Genomic DNA, 13503 nt, shown 5'->3' on the forward strand with positions numbered 1-13503 from the left:
CTGGATTCCTATCAACCCCTGTGGTCCATCCCTGTAACCTGACTTCCTGCCATAGGGAAGTGGCCATCACGGTCCCTAGTCTTACTCTCTTAATTAATATTTAATAAGACATTGTTCCCAACCTTTCCTTATACTCAGCTATTCTCCTGGCCATAGCTAGGAGTGCTTAGGAGGCGTTCACATCAAGAGGAACATGACTTTTGCCCTGTGCGCGGTTGATTGGACAGGAGAACCAGTTCTAAGCAGAAGGCTACATAGATGAGACTAGGAAAAAAAATGTAAAGGAAAGCAAATCACCCGTCGTCCATCATACCGTGCTTGCATTTCATGTCTTCCCCCTTAAAGCTGTTGTATTTGAATGAATGTATAATCTTTACCTGAGTATTGATCTTTATCCTCCAATCATTGTGCTCAGAATAGACAGTCCCAGGCTCTGTGTTGGCTCTGGATTCCAAGGATCTGCCCTTTACTGGGAATGTTCCTCACGTCTGAGGTTTTCATCATGAGGTGGAAACAGTAGTCGAGGTGTGTCAGGAAAGGTGTCACGGCACAGCGCGGGGCTACCATGTTGTCTGGCATGGAGTGAATCCAGAGCAAATTGTTTATAGAATTGTCATTGCTTTATGAGCTTATAATTACATCGAGAGAATTATGATTAAGAAATCAAGCAAGCAAGCAAGCAAGCAGCATGAACTATCTAACGGTTAGAAGTGAGAGGCAGGGGGCAGAACCACCATGTGTCTTGTCTACTTGAAATTTTCTAATAATACTTCACTTGTCCAATGGGTTTAATTGCATTTTAATGGAGGGGCAGCCCAGGAGACTGAGGAGCAGCTGCACCTTCCTTTTGTTAATAAGTAACCCGTGGAGGGTAAAGTGATGGCTTGCAGTGAACAGGAGAGAATAGAAAAGATGTATTTGCTCAAGACATAGTTACTATTCACTAACTTAGTGCATTGTTGAATACATAGATTGCCTTTGGGTTAGAGGAAAAGGGGAATCATTTTGGGTATAATCAACTGTTAAGCAAAAGTGGTGGAGACGTTTAAGGTAGTTCACTTTACATTTGGTTAGTCATTATGCTGTGAAATTTTCTGATATCACACACCCAAATAAGCAAGGATTTAAATTTAAATAATTCTAAATACAAGGACTTCATTAACCATAGTTAATAACAATATGTTGGGTTTGAAATTTTGATGAATGTTAGGTATTCTCTATCTCCCTCCTTCCTTCTCTCTCTCCTTCCCTCCCCATCTCTCTCTCTCTCTCTCTCTCTCTCTCTCTCACACACACACACACACACACACACACAGAGGAGGGAATATCTATAGGCAGAGGTAATGCATAGTTATGGTTGATTAGCTCACCTGAGCCATTCTACAGTGTACCCACATTTCAAAATGTTGTGTTGCATACAGTTAAAGGGTTTATTTGATCATGTAAGTGCATAATATGGGTTAGTGATTCAAATAAGTACGTTGAACATAGGGGCACTTGGATTGGCATCTCTGCGTCGGATGGATACCTTAGTGATTCTGAGGTTGGAGGAGTTCTGAAGTGTAGTCAGGTGCATGGTGTTGAACGTTAAAGGTGTCTCAGTTCACAGTGATCAATCATTCTGGGAGCTGAAAGGCCAGATTTGCTTAAGAGAGTTCACATTTCTACTTCTGATTACTTTGTTGGAAGATTCTGGAATTGAAGTTTTAATAGATGTCTGTAACTGGGCCAAAGTACACCAATCCCATTGAGTCTGTTTTCAGTGGGTATACGATTCCTCTCTTCCCAGTTCTCTCAATAACAACGGCCCTGGTTTGGATCTCAGTGGAGACTCTGTATCCTAACTCCAGCTTGGGCAGTTTATTCGTGAAGTGCATAGTTGCTGTGCTTCATATGAGGAACCAGAAACTCCAGGAGCAGCTAGGAAAGATACACCCTTGGAGTTTAACTGGGAGAATTTATATTTTTATAACATACTGGTTGTCTGTTTGCTTAAGATGGTTAAAGATGTTAAGAGGTTTAACATATAAGAGACCTTAGTAATCTCTTATGCGAGGCTTGCAAATATTTCCTTTTTTTTTAAGGATTGGGTAACCTCACCCCAATTACTCTGGCTGTCTAGAGGAATGTTGCTCCTAGTCTCTTTCCCTGGGTTGTGGCTTACTGAGCGGTTCTGAGGCCATGGAGCTGAGATTTTTGGTTTCCTGCTTAATCTCCAAGAAACTCAACATATATTAACCAGCCATAAATTTTATCTTTGGAACGCAGCGTATTAGACCATGAGATGATTTCTTAGTGCCTATCTCCTGGGTTACTTTCAGCTTAGACCGTAGATTTTCTGTTTGATTGGTTTTGCCTTTTTGTGTTTTCAAGACAGGGTCTCACTAGGGATCCCTGGCTCTCCTTGCAAACCAGGCTGGCCTCGAACTCACAGAGATCCATACGTATTCCTTTAATCCCAGCTTAGATCATAGATTTTTAAAGTAGTCTGCTTGACACTAGTAATTGTAAATACTTAGTCTATATTATATGCTACATATCTAACCATTTCATAGGTATTAACTCATTTATCCAGCCACTAAGGAGTATGCATTTATCCTCCTCCTTTTAGGCAGGGAAACTGGGGCACAAAGACTTGCTGAAGTTCATGCATCTCATCTCGTAAGTGACGCATAAGCCACCAGCAGAGTCGTTATTCTTAGACACAGGTGGCATCTTGTGCTTGTTGTTAACTTTCTTCTTTGGCCGCTTATTTCTAGGTGTTATAGAGACTTCAGACCGACTGGACAGAGAATCGACTTCCCACTACTGGCTCACAGTCTATGCCACAGATCAGGGCGTGGTGCCTCTGTCGTCCTTCATAGAGGTCTACATAGAGGTGGAGGATGTCAATGACAACGCGCCGCAGACATCAGAGCCCGTGTACTATCCAGAAATCATGGAAAACTCACCCAAGGATGTATCTGTGGTCCAGATTGAGGCTTTTGACCCAGATTCTAGCTCCAATGACAAACTGACATACAGAATTACTAGTGGGAACCCGCAAGGATTCTTCTCGATACATCCTAAGACAGGTACGTCCATGCTTCTAAATGGATGGCGTGTGTGTGAGTACACTCTCCCAGTTGAGAGCTAGGAGTTCGTATTTCTCTCTTGCCAAAGTTTCTTTGGTTTGGTACCTCTTTTTCCTCTTCATTTCCTCAGAACAAGGTTTGATTTGTGGATGAAATTTAATTCACACATGTGTGTACCTCTTTGGGCTTCCTACCATATAGCTGATGGATGAGTTTTCCTTCACAGTCAAGTTTTGCTCCCTGGGTCTAAAGCAGTTGTCATTTTTAATAGTAATTCAGTGATGATGCAGTAAGCCTAGAACAAATTTTGCTACTAAGTATCTGAATTTATATATATATATATTCACATATATATATGTGTGTATATATATATATATATATATATATATGTGAAAAATATTAGATTTTTATTCCATACTTCATTACTTTCTAAGTACTGCTTTAAATTTTTCCCAGAACTCTGACTGTGACAGGATGAGGGCCAAGCCACTTTAGGGTTGGAAGACATTACGTTGTTCTCTTCTCAAAGACTGTGACACACACACACTCACACACACACAAACTCACACGCTCTCATACACACACTCACACACACATACTCACTCACACACCCAGGGCTGAAGAGATAGCTCAGTGGTTAAGAGACTGTGTTCCCTTGTCTAGGACCCGACTGAGTTCAGCTCCCAGAACCCACTTTAAGTGGCTTTCAACCTTTTGTAACTTTAGCCCCAGGGATCTAATGCCTTTGGCCTATGTGGCCCGTGTGCTCACAGATACAACCTCACACACAGATATACACACACATTCACTTAAAAATGAATCTCTGTGGCCCTCTGCTCTTTAGGAGCTTGACTCCATGGTCAGCAGTCTCTCCATCCTGTGAGCCCAGATTCTGCTCTTCCATATTTAATAATGTTTTATTTCTTTCCTGGTTCTTAGGCTTTTTTAAATCCACCCCCACCCCCACCACACACAAATTGATGATCCATGTGTTATCATTTGTATAGTGAGCATGTAGCTCCTGTTTCTGCTATGGAAACTTTTCACGTTGAGTGCAGAACAATTCTATTTATTATTAGTAATCAGTTAAAACAACAGCTACTGTACGGCCTTGAAAGAAAAGTTTCCTTGTAGGGAACTGAATGGCTTAGCCTGTCAATGACTGGACATTGTATGTGTCTTCTTCCGTCTTTGCTGGTAGAATCTGACGAACCTGGCATTCTAGAGAGCAAGACTTATTTAGCTCTTCTTACACCTCTGTCTCACCTGTTTTGAATGTCAGAAGGCTCCAAGCTTCGTCTTCGTTACCATTTCTTCTCCCCATGTCATTATGTCTTACTTTGTTTCATTGAACTTAAAACAAAAAACAAAAAAAACCAAGCAAATCTTGAGAGGTACCTACGTTCTAAGTTCCTATAGGAAATGAAATGTGTCTAAGAGCTGGTGATGTAAGTTAGCAGCCAAGCATTTGCCTAACATAAGAGAAGCCCTGGGTTCTATCCCCAGTGTGTGTGTGTGTATTTGTGTGCGCAAGCTAGGGTTAAGTTGTCAGCATATTTCAGCCTGCCATTATAAATACTTTTCTATAGTAGTTGAGTGGCTTCAAGATTTCTTTTGAGTGCTTTATAAATTGTTTTGTTTGTTTGGGGATAATTGTATCCTAGCTTTTGGGACACACACACACAAAGCTAGTATAGTTTGGATTTATCAAGACAGATTGAGCCTTGAGCTGAGGTACATAGAAGAGAAATGTGTAGGACCCGAGAGTAGTCTCTGTCCAGGAGCATTGAAGGCAGCACGGCGAACTTGGAGCTAAGAAGTGGGTTAGCAGCCTGTCTTCGCTATGCCGGGCAGGGCTAGTGCAGGGCTGTTGCTGCAGACTGAGGTGTGCTGTTTTCCAGGTCCGGGTGGTAATTAGGTCCCACTGTTGCTGTGAAGTCAAATGAAAGTACCCAAAACCTAAGAGTCAAAATTTAAAGCACGTCACCTGCTGTAAAAGAAGAAAGGTGTAAGTTTAAAATAATTTCAGAGGAGGTTTAGAGTCTGGATAGCATGCCTGAACAGAAGGAGTGGCCCAGTATGGAAAGAGAGAAGTAAAAGCCCCGAGGTGATAACTAAAGAGTATTTATGTATGTGTATTTATATATACATACATACACACACACATATATATACATATATATTATGTGACATATAGTACAATATATAATAAAAATAACTAGTTCCATTTAAAACTGCTTACTGAATTAGACTTTAAAAATGTTTCTTTTTTTATGCCTTCTGTCCCTCTTTTAGGTTTGATTAAGTCCCCTGTGAAGAGACAGGAAAGCAAGCAATAAGTTTCCTTCCAGTATCCGAGCAGACACTGCAGCTCTGGGCATAATTAATAGGAGACAGAAAGTTTAAAGATGGTCTAGGCTAGGTCTCAGGAATAGCCCTGGTCCAGCCTTGCCTTCCCTTTGCGTTTCTCCCTCAGGCCTCTTAGAAAATGGTGCCTGAACTCTTCTGTGCGAACACACAGCCTCTAGGAGTTCACCATGAGCTCTCACCCCTGGGTGTGAGGCGCGTGTATAATGCTGAGAAGACAGCTGGAGAGAATCCATCTCCAAGCAGGTTGTTTTTACAGCTTGAAGGCAGACAGGAAGTAGAGGCCGACTGTAGTGTATGGGGCTAGTTGCTGAGAGGTGTGTTAGTTACAAACTATGGTTAGAGAGTTTTCACAAAGCCCCAAACATGTTCTTAATGATCCAGAAATAATCATGCTTTAGTAAACATACTGTTAAGAAAAAATAGAGTATAAATAAGTACAGCGAGGTGTGTCTCCAACTCAGCGGAAGGTCTAAGCGTGATCTTCAAGGCTCAAGGGACATCAGTAGGCCGCCTCATCCTCTGAAACCATACAGCAGGCACTGCATTTTAAGAGGTGGTTTGTTAAAATGGAGGCTGGGTGGTGGGAGCCGGTGAAAGACTCTCTGAAAGAAGCTCTTGTGATTTACTGACCCGGAACACCACCTGGAGACCTTAAATCAGGGTCCTTAGTAATTAATGTCTGAAGGAGGAAAATCACCGGGCTGGAACTAGGAGATGTGGCCGTAGTTAGTCTTCCCTTTGGGACTGTGGAGGAAGCAGACATTAGGGCTGGAGGCTTTAGGATTAGCGACCATCGATTGACACTCTTATTAAGGCCCTCCTCCTGGACTCCTCAGGGTCCTTTGTGGAGAATATGCCACAGCCTGTTTCTCTTGCATGTTTCAGCTGCTTGTTTGATGGATGTATGACAACCAAGATTTTAGTGGCTTCATACAGCTCTACATTGTGGGGGGAGGGGGCAACAAGCATAAGGAACAATGTGTGTTTGCTTCCAAGGGATTATTGGATACCGGGTAGACTGCAGAAAGCCTAATGTTTAAGGTGTCAGGACGTGAAATGTCTTCAGATTTTGCCCTGTAGATACAGGTGTGAAGGAACACAGGGAAGGCCGTGTGAGCAGCAGCCTGAGGCAGCCTGTGATGAAGGTGTTTGCAGTAACTGCAGTCACACTGGTGGCATGGGGCAGTCAGGAAGTAGAAGGCCCTGGAAGAGCTGTTGGGCTTATTTTGAAGCTGGGAGAAGCAGGGAGAGTAGCCTGTCCAAGAGACAGGCTTAGGCGACTTGACTGCCGGGTAAGGACTGTTTATGTGGCCTTTACGACTGAAGGAGGGAGGGACTTGTATTCTAGAGTCTGTATAAAGTCCTTAGAACATTTTGTATAGACTTAACACCTACTCACAGTCATTTTGTAAATGAGGAGAGCATCCCTATGTGGTTTTTGTTGTTGTTGTTGACAAGAATATGTTTTTTCAAAGAAGCTTTCTGGAACTGCGGTCATTTCTAAAGTTTGGTCTCCAAGCATCAGGCTTGAATGAACTTCTTTTTTTGGTATCTTCTAGTGTTTAATTATGGTGCTGAGGCTGTCTTGCTTCATCTCAGGCAGTTGCTAGTGTACTAATTATAAGTAGGACTTGATGAGATTTCTCTTTTAGGGCACACAGGCAAAAGGTCTAACTCACTCTCCTTTCCTAACGTAGATACTTTTGTTAACAGAGAGTAAATATTAGTAACTTTTCGTTGTTGTTTGGCTATTTCCAGTATCAGTTAGGGTCAGTTTGCGTCTTTTAACGTAAAAATTGTGCCTTTGCTCAAGGCAAGAGAGAGGCAGGGACACAGATATTTTATTGTTTGGAGCCTTGAATCTGCCTGCTCACGCAATCCAAAGCATCAGAGCTCTGTGGTATGCCAAGGACAGAGGAGGGGCCCCAGACAAAAGCCACCAGTGTGAGCTTTACATATTTCTTTATCCTCTGGTAACCTAGGAAACTGACCCCACCTGTTAGCAACTTTGAGGAGAGATATGCAATTCCCAGTCGCCTGATAATTTTGAAGGTTACTCTTCAGGTTTGTGCCTGCTTCGGAAAAGTCTCAAGTCTTAGTCTCAGTGAATTTGCTATCTTCCAAGGTTTTGGTACAATGTAAGTCTTTTTACTTTTTAAAAGCTCCCTTGGGGTATAATTAGCAGGAGGTAAATCCACCTTTGTCCAGACCCAGGGACCCATCAGGATGTCAGGCAGTGAGCATCTAGGTAATTCTAAAGAATTGCCTCCTGAGTTTCTGTCGTCTGGCTCTTTGCCCCCATCCCTAGGTGATCTCTGGTGTTCCCAGCCATTATATTAGTTATATATAAATTTGCCCATAGAATTTCACAAATGGGCTGACATTGTGTATAAACTTGGGGAGAAGGGTTTAGCACTCCACTTATTTGAGAGTCATGCACGCTGCAGCTCTGTATGAGCCCTTAAGTCTGTTTTGTTGTTGTTGTTGTTGTTTGTATTCCTTATGTAGATACAGTTTATCCTTTTAGTGATTGATGGGCATTTATGTAACTGTTACTGTGTTTGGTTGTAGGAAATAATGCTGCCTTTACTATTTAGTCTTCAGGAGGTCATTAGTGCATATCTCCTGGTTCTCATGTAGGGATGAATATTCTGAAAACCTTCAAGATAGCTCGTTAAGAGTCACTCCCCCCTCACCCCACTCCCCCCTTTTTATTTTTGTGTGCAAACTGTTACTTTGTCCATTTTTCTTACCTTTGGTATTGTTAAGTGTAATCTGGCCCCTTGTGCAGATGTAGAAGCTCCGTTATTGCTTTTTTTTTTAATCCTAAAAATATTTATTCAGTTTCAGCTTTGCAATAATTCTGTGTATACTCCTCCCCCCAAAAGCTTAATTAAAGGAGTACTAGATAATTCCAACAAAGATGTGTGTGTGTGTTTAAATAATAAAAATTGAATTTGCTGATTAATTTTACATATAAACTTATTTAGTATCATGGGTTTCTGGAGCTAGTTAAAAAAAAAAAAAGAAAGAAATTAGAGTTCACTTTATGTCTCTCTAAACTATTACATTGAGGACACCCAGAGTATCTGTCCTTAAGTTCTGCCTAGACTGTGCTCTTCATAATGACCATTAATTACTTGCATTCTGTGCCTAACAACACTGGGCCTTGGGATGTCTGCACACAGGCACATCCCTTCTAGATTATATTCCTGACTTCATTAAGTAGTTGAGTCACATAATGCAGGATTCAAAGGGCACAGAAAGATTCCCAGTGAGTGCTCTCACTTTTATGTAGTCCTTCATTCCAGTCCCTGGTGTCTTAACGGAGTGTTTTCTTTTTCTGCATTGGTGCTCTGGCCTCTGGAGCCTCTCTGGGGGCTGGGGATAGAGAATGGCAGAGCAGTTGCCTTTCACAGGCAAACTGACTCTCTCGGTGTGGGTTTCCATCGCTGCAGTGAAACACTAGGACCAAAAGGCAACTTGGGAAGGAAAGAGTTTATTTCACTCAACAGTTGTAGGTAACAGTTCTTCATCAAACCCAGTGAGGGCAGGAGCTGATGCAGAGGCCATGGAGGGTACTGCTTACTCACTATGGCTTGCTTAGCCTGGTTGCTTATAGAACCCAGGATCGGGCTGGCTCCATCCACATTGGTCTAGGCTCTTCCCCCAATCAATCACAAATTAAGAAAATGCCCTACAGGATTTCCTACAGCCCGATCTTACAGAGGTATCTTCTTGATTGAGGCTGTCTCTCCTCTGATGACTGTGGCTTGTGTGAACTTGACATAAAATTAGCCAGTACACTAGCGAACCCTGAGCTGGTGCTCATAGCTCCTCCTCTGTTAGGCTGACCCACCCTTGCCCTGTCTTGCCCTGTCCCTTAGCTGGAATCTTCCCAGTGTGCTTGTTCTAAGCTGCTAGATGCTATCTAAGCCACCTACCCCCAGGCTCCTTTATTTCACCTTATCTTGGCCATGCTTTCTGCCCCTTGACTTTGTTCCAGTACTTAGGGAGCAAGCAGTGGGATATAGTAAAAGACTCATCTTTTGGGCTCTCCACACTGCTTATTAATGCAGCCTGTATTTCCAAGCACAGAGGCAACTGCTTCTATTTCTTTTCTCTCCTAGGTAAGCCAGGCAAAATGGTTTAGAAAAATCCCTTTAGGGTAGTGATTGACAGGCTCAGCAAATGATTCTTTGACTATAGATGTGTATCCACCCGCCTATCTCTGGCCCTTTCATCTATCGGCTCTTATCTCCTTTAGTAAATAGGTTACTGTTTGACTAATTTTCATTCCTATCTGGAAAGAAATATATGAAGAATTATATTTTGTGGCCATGCTAAATAGACTAGGAATGGGTAGTGGGCATAAGCGGGCATCCTCGCTTTGGTTTGTGTGGTTCGTTGTATCAGCAGGCACACTGTAAGTCAGTCTCTTCATCGGCTGAATCATGTATTTCTGTCCCCTTGAGATATTTAAAAATGGGTTTGGAATTTGAGGGCGGCTTGCTCCTCCCCACTTTGGGGCAGCAATGGGGATTAAACCCAAAGACCCATATACGCTAGGCAAACACTCTTACCGCTAAGCTATATCCCCAGCCAAAATTGTTCCGGTTGGGTTGAGGTCCTACCCAGTCTGTTCATCTTTGGATCAATGGTTTAGAACACTTTAGGCTCTTCCAATGCTGCTGGTGCTCTTTCTGGTGCACTTTGGTTGTCTTTGAGAGCCGAACTTCAAGGGGGCAGTCAAGAGAGAGTGGCAACCCCTGGCTTTTCTTTCTTGACTCTAACTTTCTGTTGTGAACTTACACTTCCTAGCCCTTCTACAGTCTCTTAGCCTCATTTTGCCCATTTTTAGGAGTGCAGGCCACACTCTTTTTCCTCTGATTTGTGCTTTGCATTTTGCAATCAACTTTGATTCACTTAAATCCTTTAAATCTTTCTGTGGGAGGGGCCTTGTGCTAAGGGCAGAGAGACTCCAAACAGAGTCTCCAAAGAGAGACTTGCATTTTCCTCACTTTACAAATAATTACATGACTTCAGAGAGGTCAAGACCACCCAGGGTCCAAACCACAGGCATGGATTTCCTCCCTGCTGCTTCTGGGTACTGTGTCTTGGATGTGTGAGTGTGGTTTTGCGGTGGTTATTCTGTATCCTTAAGAATGCTGTGTCAGAGCATAGTTGCTTTTAGTCTGATACTGTTTCTGTGGCCCTTTTCACATTAAAAACCACAATGCTCTTAAATGATCCTAGCTCCTTAAGCTTGCTACCATTATCCGTATACTGGAGGAATTACTGACCATTTGTATAAAAGGCCAGAAAAGTTTTTAGGTAGGCAGTCTGTCCAGTGTCTGTCACAGTCATTTAGCTCAGTGTTTGTAGTTCAATGATAAAAGGAACTTTCAAGTTTGTATAGCTTTCAGTATTAAAGTGTGTCTAGCCATTCACAATTTAAAGTCCATACAAGTAGAGCAACAGTTCCCTGACCCTGATGTGTTATACGTAACAATGGAAATACTTCGCGTATTGATTTTTTTCTTTTTTCTTGAAATGGGGCAGCAGCTATTTAAATTATTAAACTCTGAAATAGAAGATCCAACTTTTCCCATTCTGTAATCAAGAGTGCATATAGACAGACTGAGTGTTGCCTTTCCAGGTGCTTAAATTACAACACTTAGAATATGCATTATTAAGAGCATGTTTTTTTTGAGATTTAACAAGTTCCTGGTAGATGTTTAGAAGTGGGTAGCAATACTAATTAGTTCTTTTCCCCTTTAAGAAATAAATCATTTCTCACTGGAAGATAAAAGATGCCTAAATTTTTGATATTTTCATCCTTGTACTGCTGATATATCTTATTACAAACAGAGCTGCAGTGCCAGCTCCCCTGGTTGGCTCTTGGTTCATGGAGGGCTCCTCCCTCCCCTGTTTTTTTCATAACCTTGTCTGGGACTGAGTTGTTCATACTCAAAAGGACTACATTATACATTTGTTGTGCTTTTAAGAGAACACCAACATACAAGGGCCTCTGATTTCCTTGCTTACATGTAGAATAGAGTATTTCATAAAGAGCTATCTATGTCGGGTATATAAGAGATGGTGTGACTGTTCAGTAGAAGATTACAAACAGATTTAGTGAAGATAGAATATTTACATTTAATAATCTACAAACTGAGCGTTCTTTAATCACTGCAGAATACTGCAGTGGGTAGTAGACACACTGGGCACCTAATTGCATTCTAGCTGCACGCTCCTTTAGTAAGTGAGTCTTGTATTACTGAGTAATGAGGCAATAAGAAAATGGCATTTTATTGTGGCTGGAAAGGAGACCTAACACAGTTCAATAGGAAGTAGCTACAGCCGCAAACAACTTCCGAGGGTTTCCGGTGTAACATTTGATAGCTCTAGAAAGGAAGGAAGTGAAAGGCCACTCACGCCACAATGGCAGGAATTCATTAACAACAACAACAAGAAGTCACCTTCGTGTATTTTAAGGGCTATAGACTTTTTTTTAAATCTATTTCTCATACTAGTTTTTATTTTATGGTGAAATGTATTATCTCTAAAGTCTTAAAAGTCAGGTTTTACCTCCTGCCTTATCTGGTGCGTTTTCCCCCCATCAAATCTGTTTTCGTGGGATCCTTAGGGTCAGTTGGATCAAGGAGAATTCTGTGATTCTAGGTCACTGAACGTCAGTGACTAAAGTACATGTAAGATTTTGCACTTAAGATGCTTTTGTGGAAGCTTGCCGATGTTAACCTTAGATATTAACCTTACAGTTGATTGAGTGCTTTCCCTCCCTCCGAGCCTCCCTCCCTCCTACATAACTTATGTAGAATACTAAAAACAATTAATTCACAGCGAAATTGATTTGCCTTCTGATCTTGTGTTCTGAAACCACTAATTTCCACCAGGAAACAGCTCGCAGAACAGATGTAAAAGCAGAAGAAAAGCGGGTGATACTGACCTCAGCCACTCCTTGTGTGGCTTCAGAGTGACCACCGTCTGATTAATTTTATTAGTGTTTTCTGCGGACCTCTGGAAGTTCGAGTTAAGTGAATTCCGAGCTCCTTTCCAGCCCTGACAGGCTATGAATAGAATTCCATTTTTGGCTCCAAGCCTAATCCTGCCGGCACCAGTACTGCAGTGACAAACAATAGCTGCTCAGATGGCCACAGCTGCCAAAGATCTCCCAGCCAACTGCAGTTAGAACCAGTCTCAGAACACTACCTATAGGAAGACAGCGCACACTGCCAAAAGGCTCTGAGAGCCTCCGATGACGGAAGCTCTAAGAGTAGATGCACAATGACAGCTATAGGAGAGTTGATGGGGAGAGCTGAACCTTTGCCTCTGCCTATGACACCCTCCAAGTCTCCAGCATGGGAAAAGGGAGACGTGTTGTCCTGCCCCCCCAATGGTCTGAGCTAAGCAAGACTCTGACTTTTTCATTGTTGGTTCTGATCTTGCCCTGTTGCTTGGTTCTCTTCCTGGCTCCAGTCCTCAAGGGCCAGGACCTTTCTGTACCCAGTTATTGTATCCATGACAGAGCCAAGCACAGCGCTGGCTGTGGGAATGCTACTCACTCCCTGCTTGCTTTCCAGTTCACTGGTAAAGGGTTTTAAAACTCAGCCAGTTGGAATGGTTCTGCTCTCCCCAGGCCCCCTTTAGCATCCGCTGCTTGCCTGTCTCTCCACCTCCCCCCCCACACACACACCCCTCCTCTGTGATCTTCCCAGCTGCTACAGATGTCTTTGGTCCGAGGCCGTTTTTTATTTCGTTAGAGCTGTTTCAAATATACAGGCTAAAGTGTTCATGTAGAAGATGCTCATACAGTCACATGGTACACATGGTATTTCTATTGTCTCCTATATTGATGCCTCAGAGCACTTTGTTGGTTTTTCGAGACAGGGTTTCTCTGTGTAGCCCTGGCTGACCTGGAACTCACTCTGTAGACCAGGCTGGCCTCGAACTCAGAAATCCGCCTGCCTCTGCCTCCCAAGTGCTAGGATGAAAGGCATGCGCCACCACTGCCGGTAGAGTATTTTTAATATGTCAT

At 42.6% G+C, this 13503-nt stretch overlaps 1 protein-coding gene across 7 annotated transcripts in view; it reads left to right on the plus strand.

Annotated features, from left to right (window-relative positions):
- Positions 1 to 13503, plus strand: part of Fat1 (FAT atypical cadherin 1) — a 120116-nt gene that overhangs the window by 51732 nt on the left and 54881 nt on the right. For all 7 annotated transcript variants that reach the window (XR_003837393.1, XM_029480377.1, XM_029480379.1 and 4 more), the window contains exon 3: positions 2760 to 3074. Coding sequence is in view for 6 of the 7 variants with exons in the window: in XM_029480377.1 (XP_029336237.1) it covers positions 2760 to 3074 (315 nt within the window). In the remaining variant the exon portion in view is untranslated. The remainder of the gene's footprint in view (positions 1 to 2759; positions 3075 to 13503) is intronic.

This window comes from Mus caroli, chromosome 8 (genome assembly GCF_900094665.2).
Source record: "Mus caroli chromosome 8, CAROLI_EIJ_v1.1, whole genome shotgun sequence".
In the NCBI taxonomy this organism is placed as follows: Eukaryota; Metazoa; Chordata; class Mammalia; order Rodentia; family Muridae; genus Mus; species Mus caroli.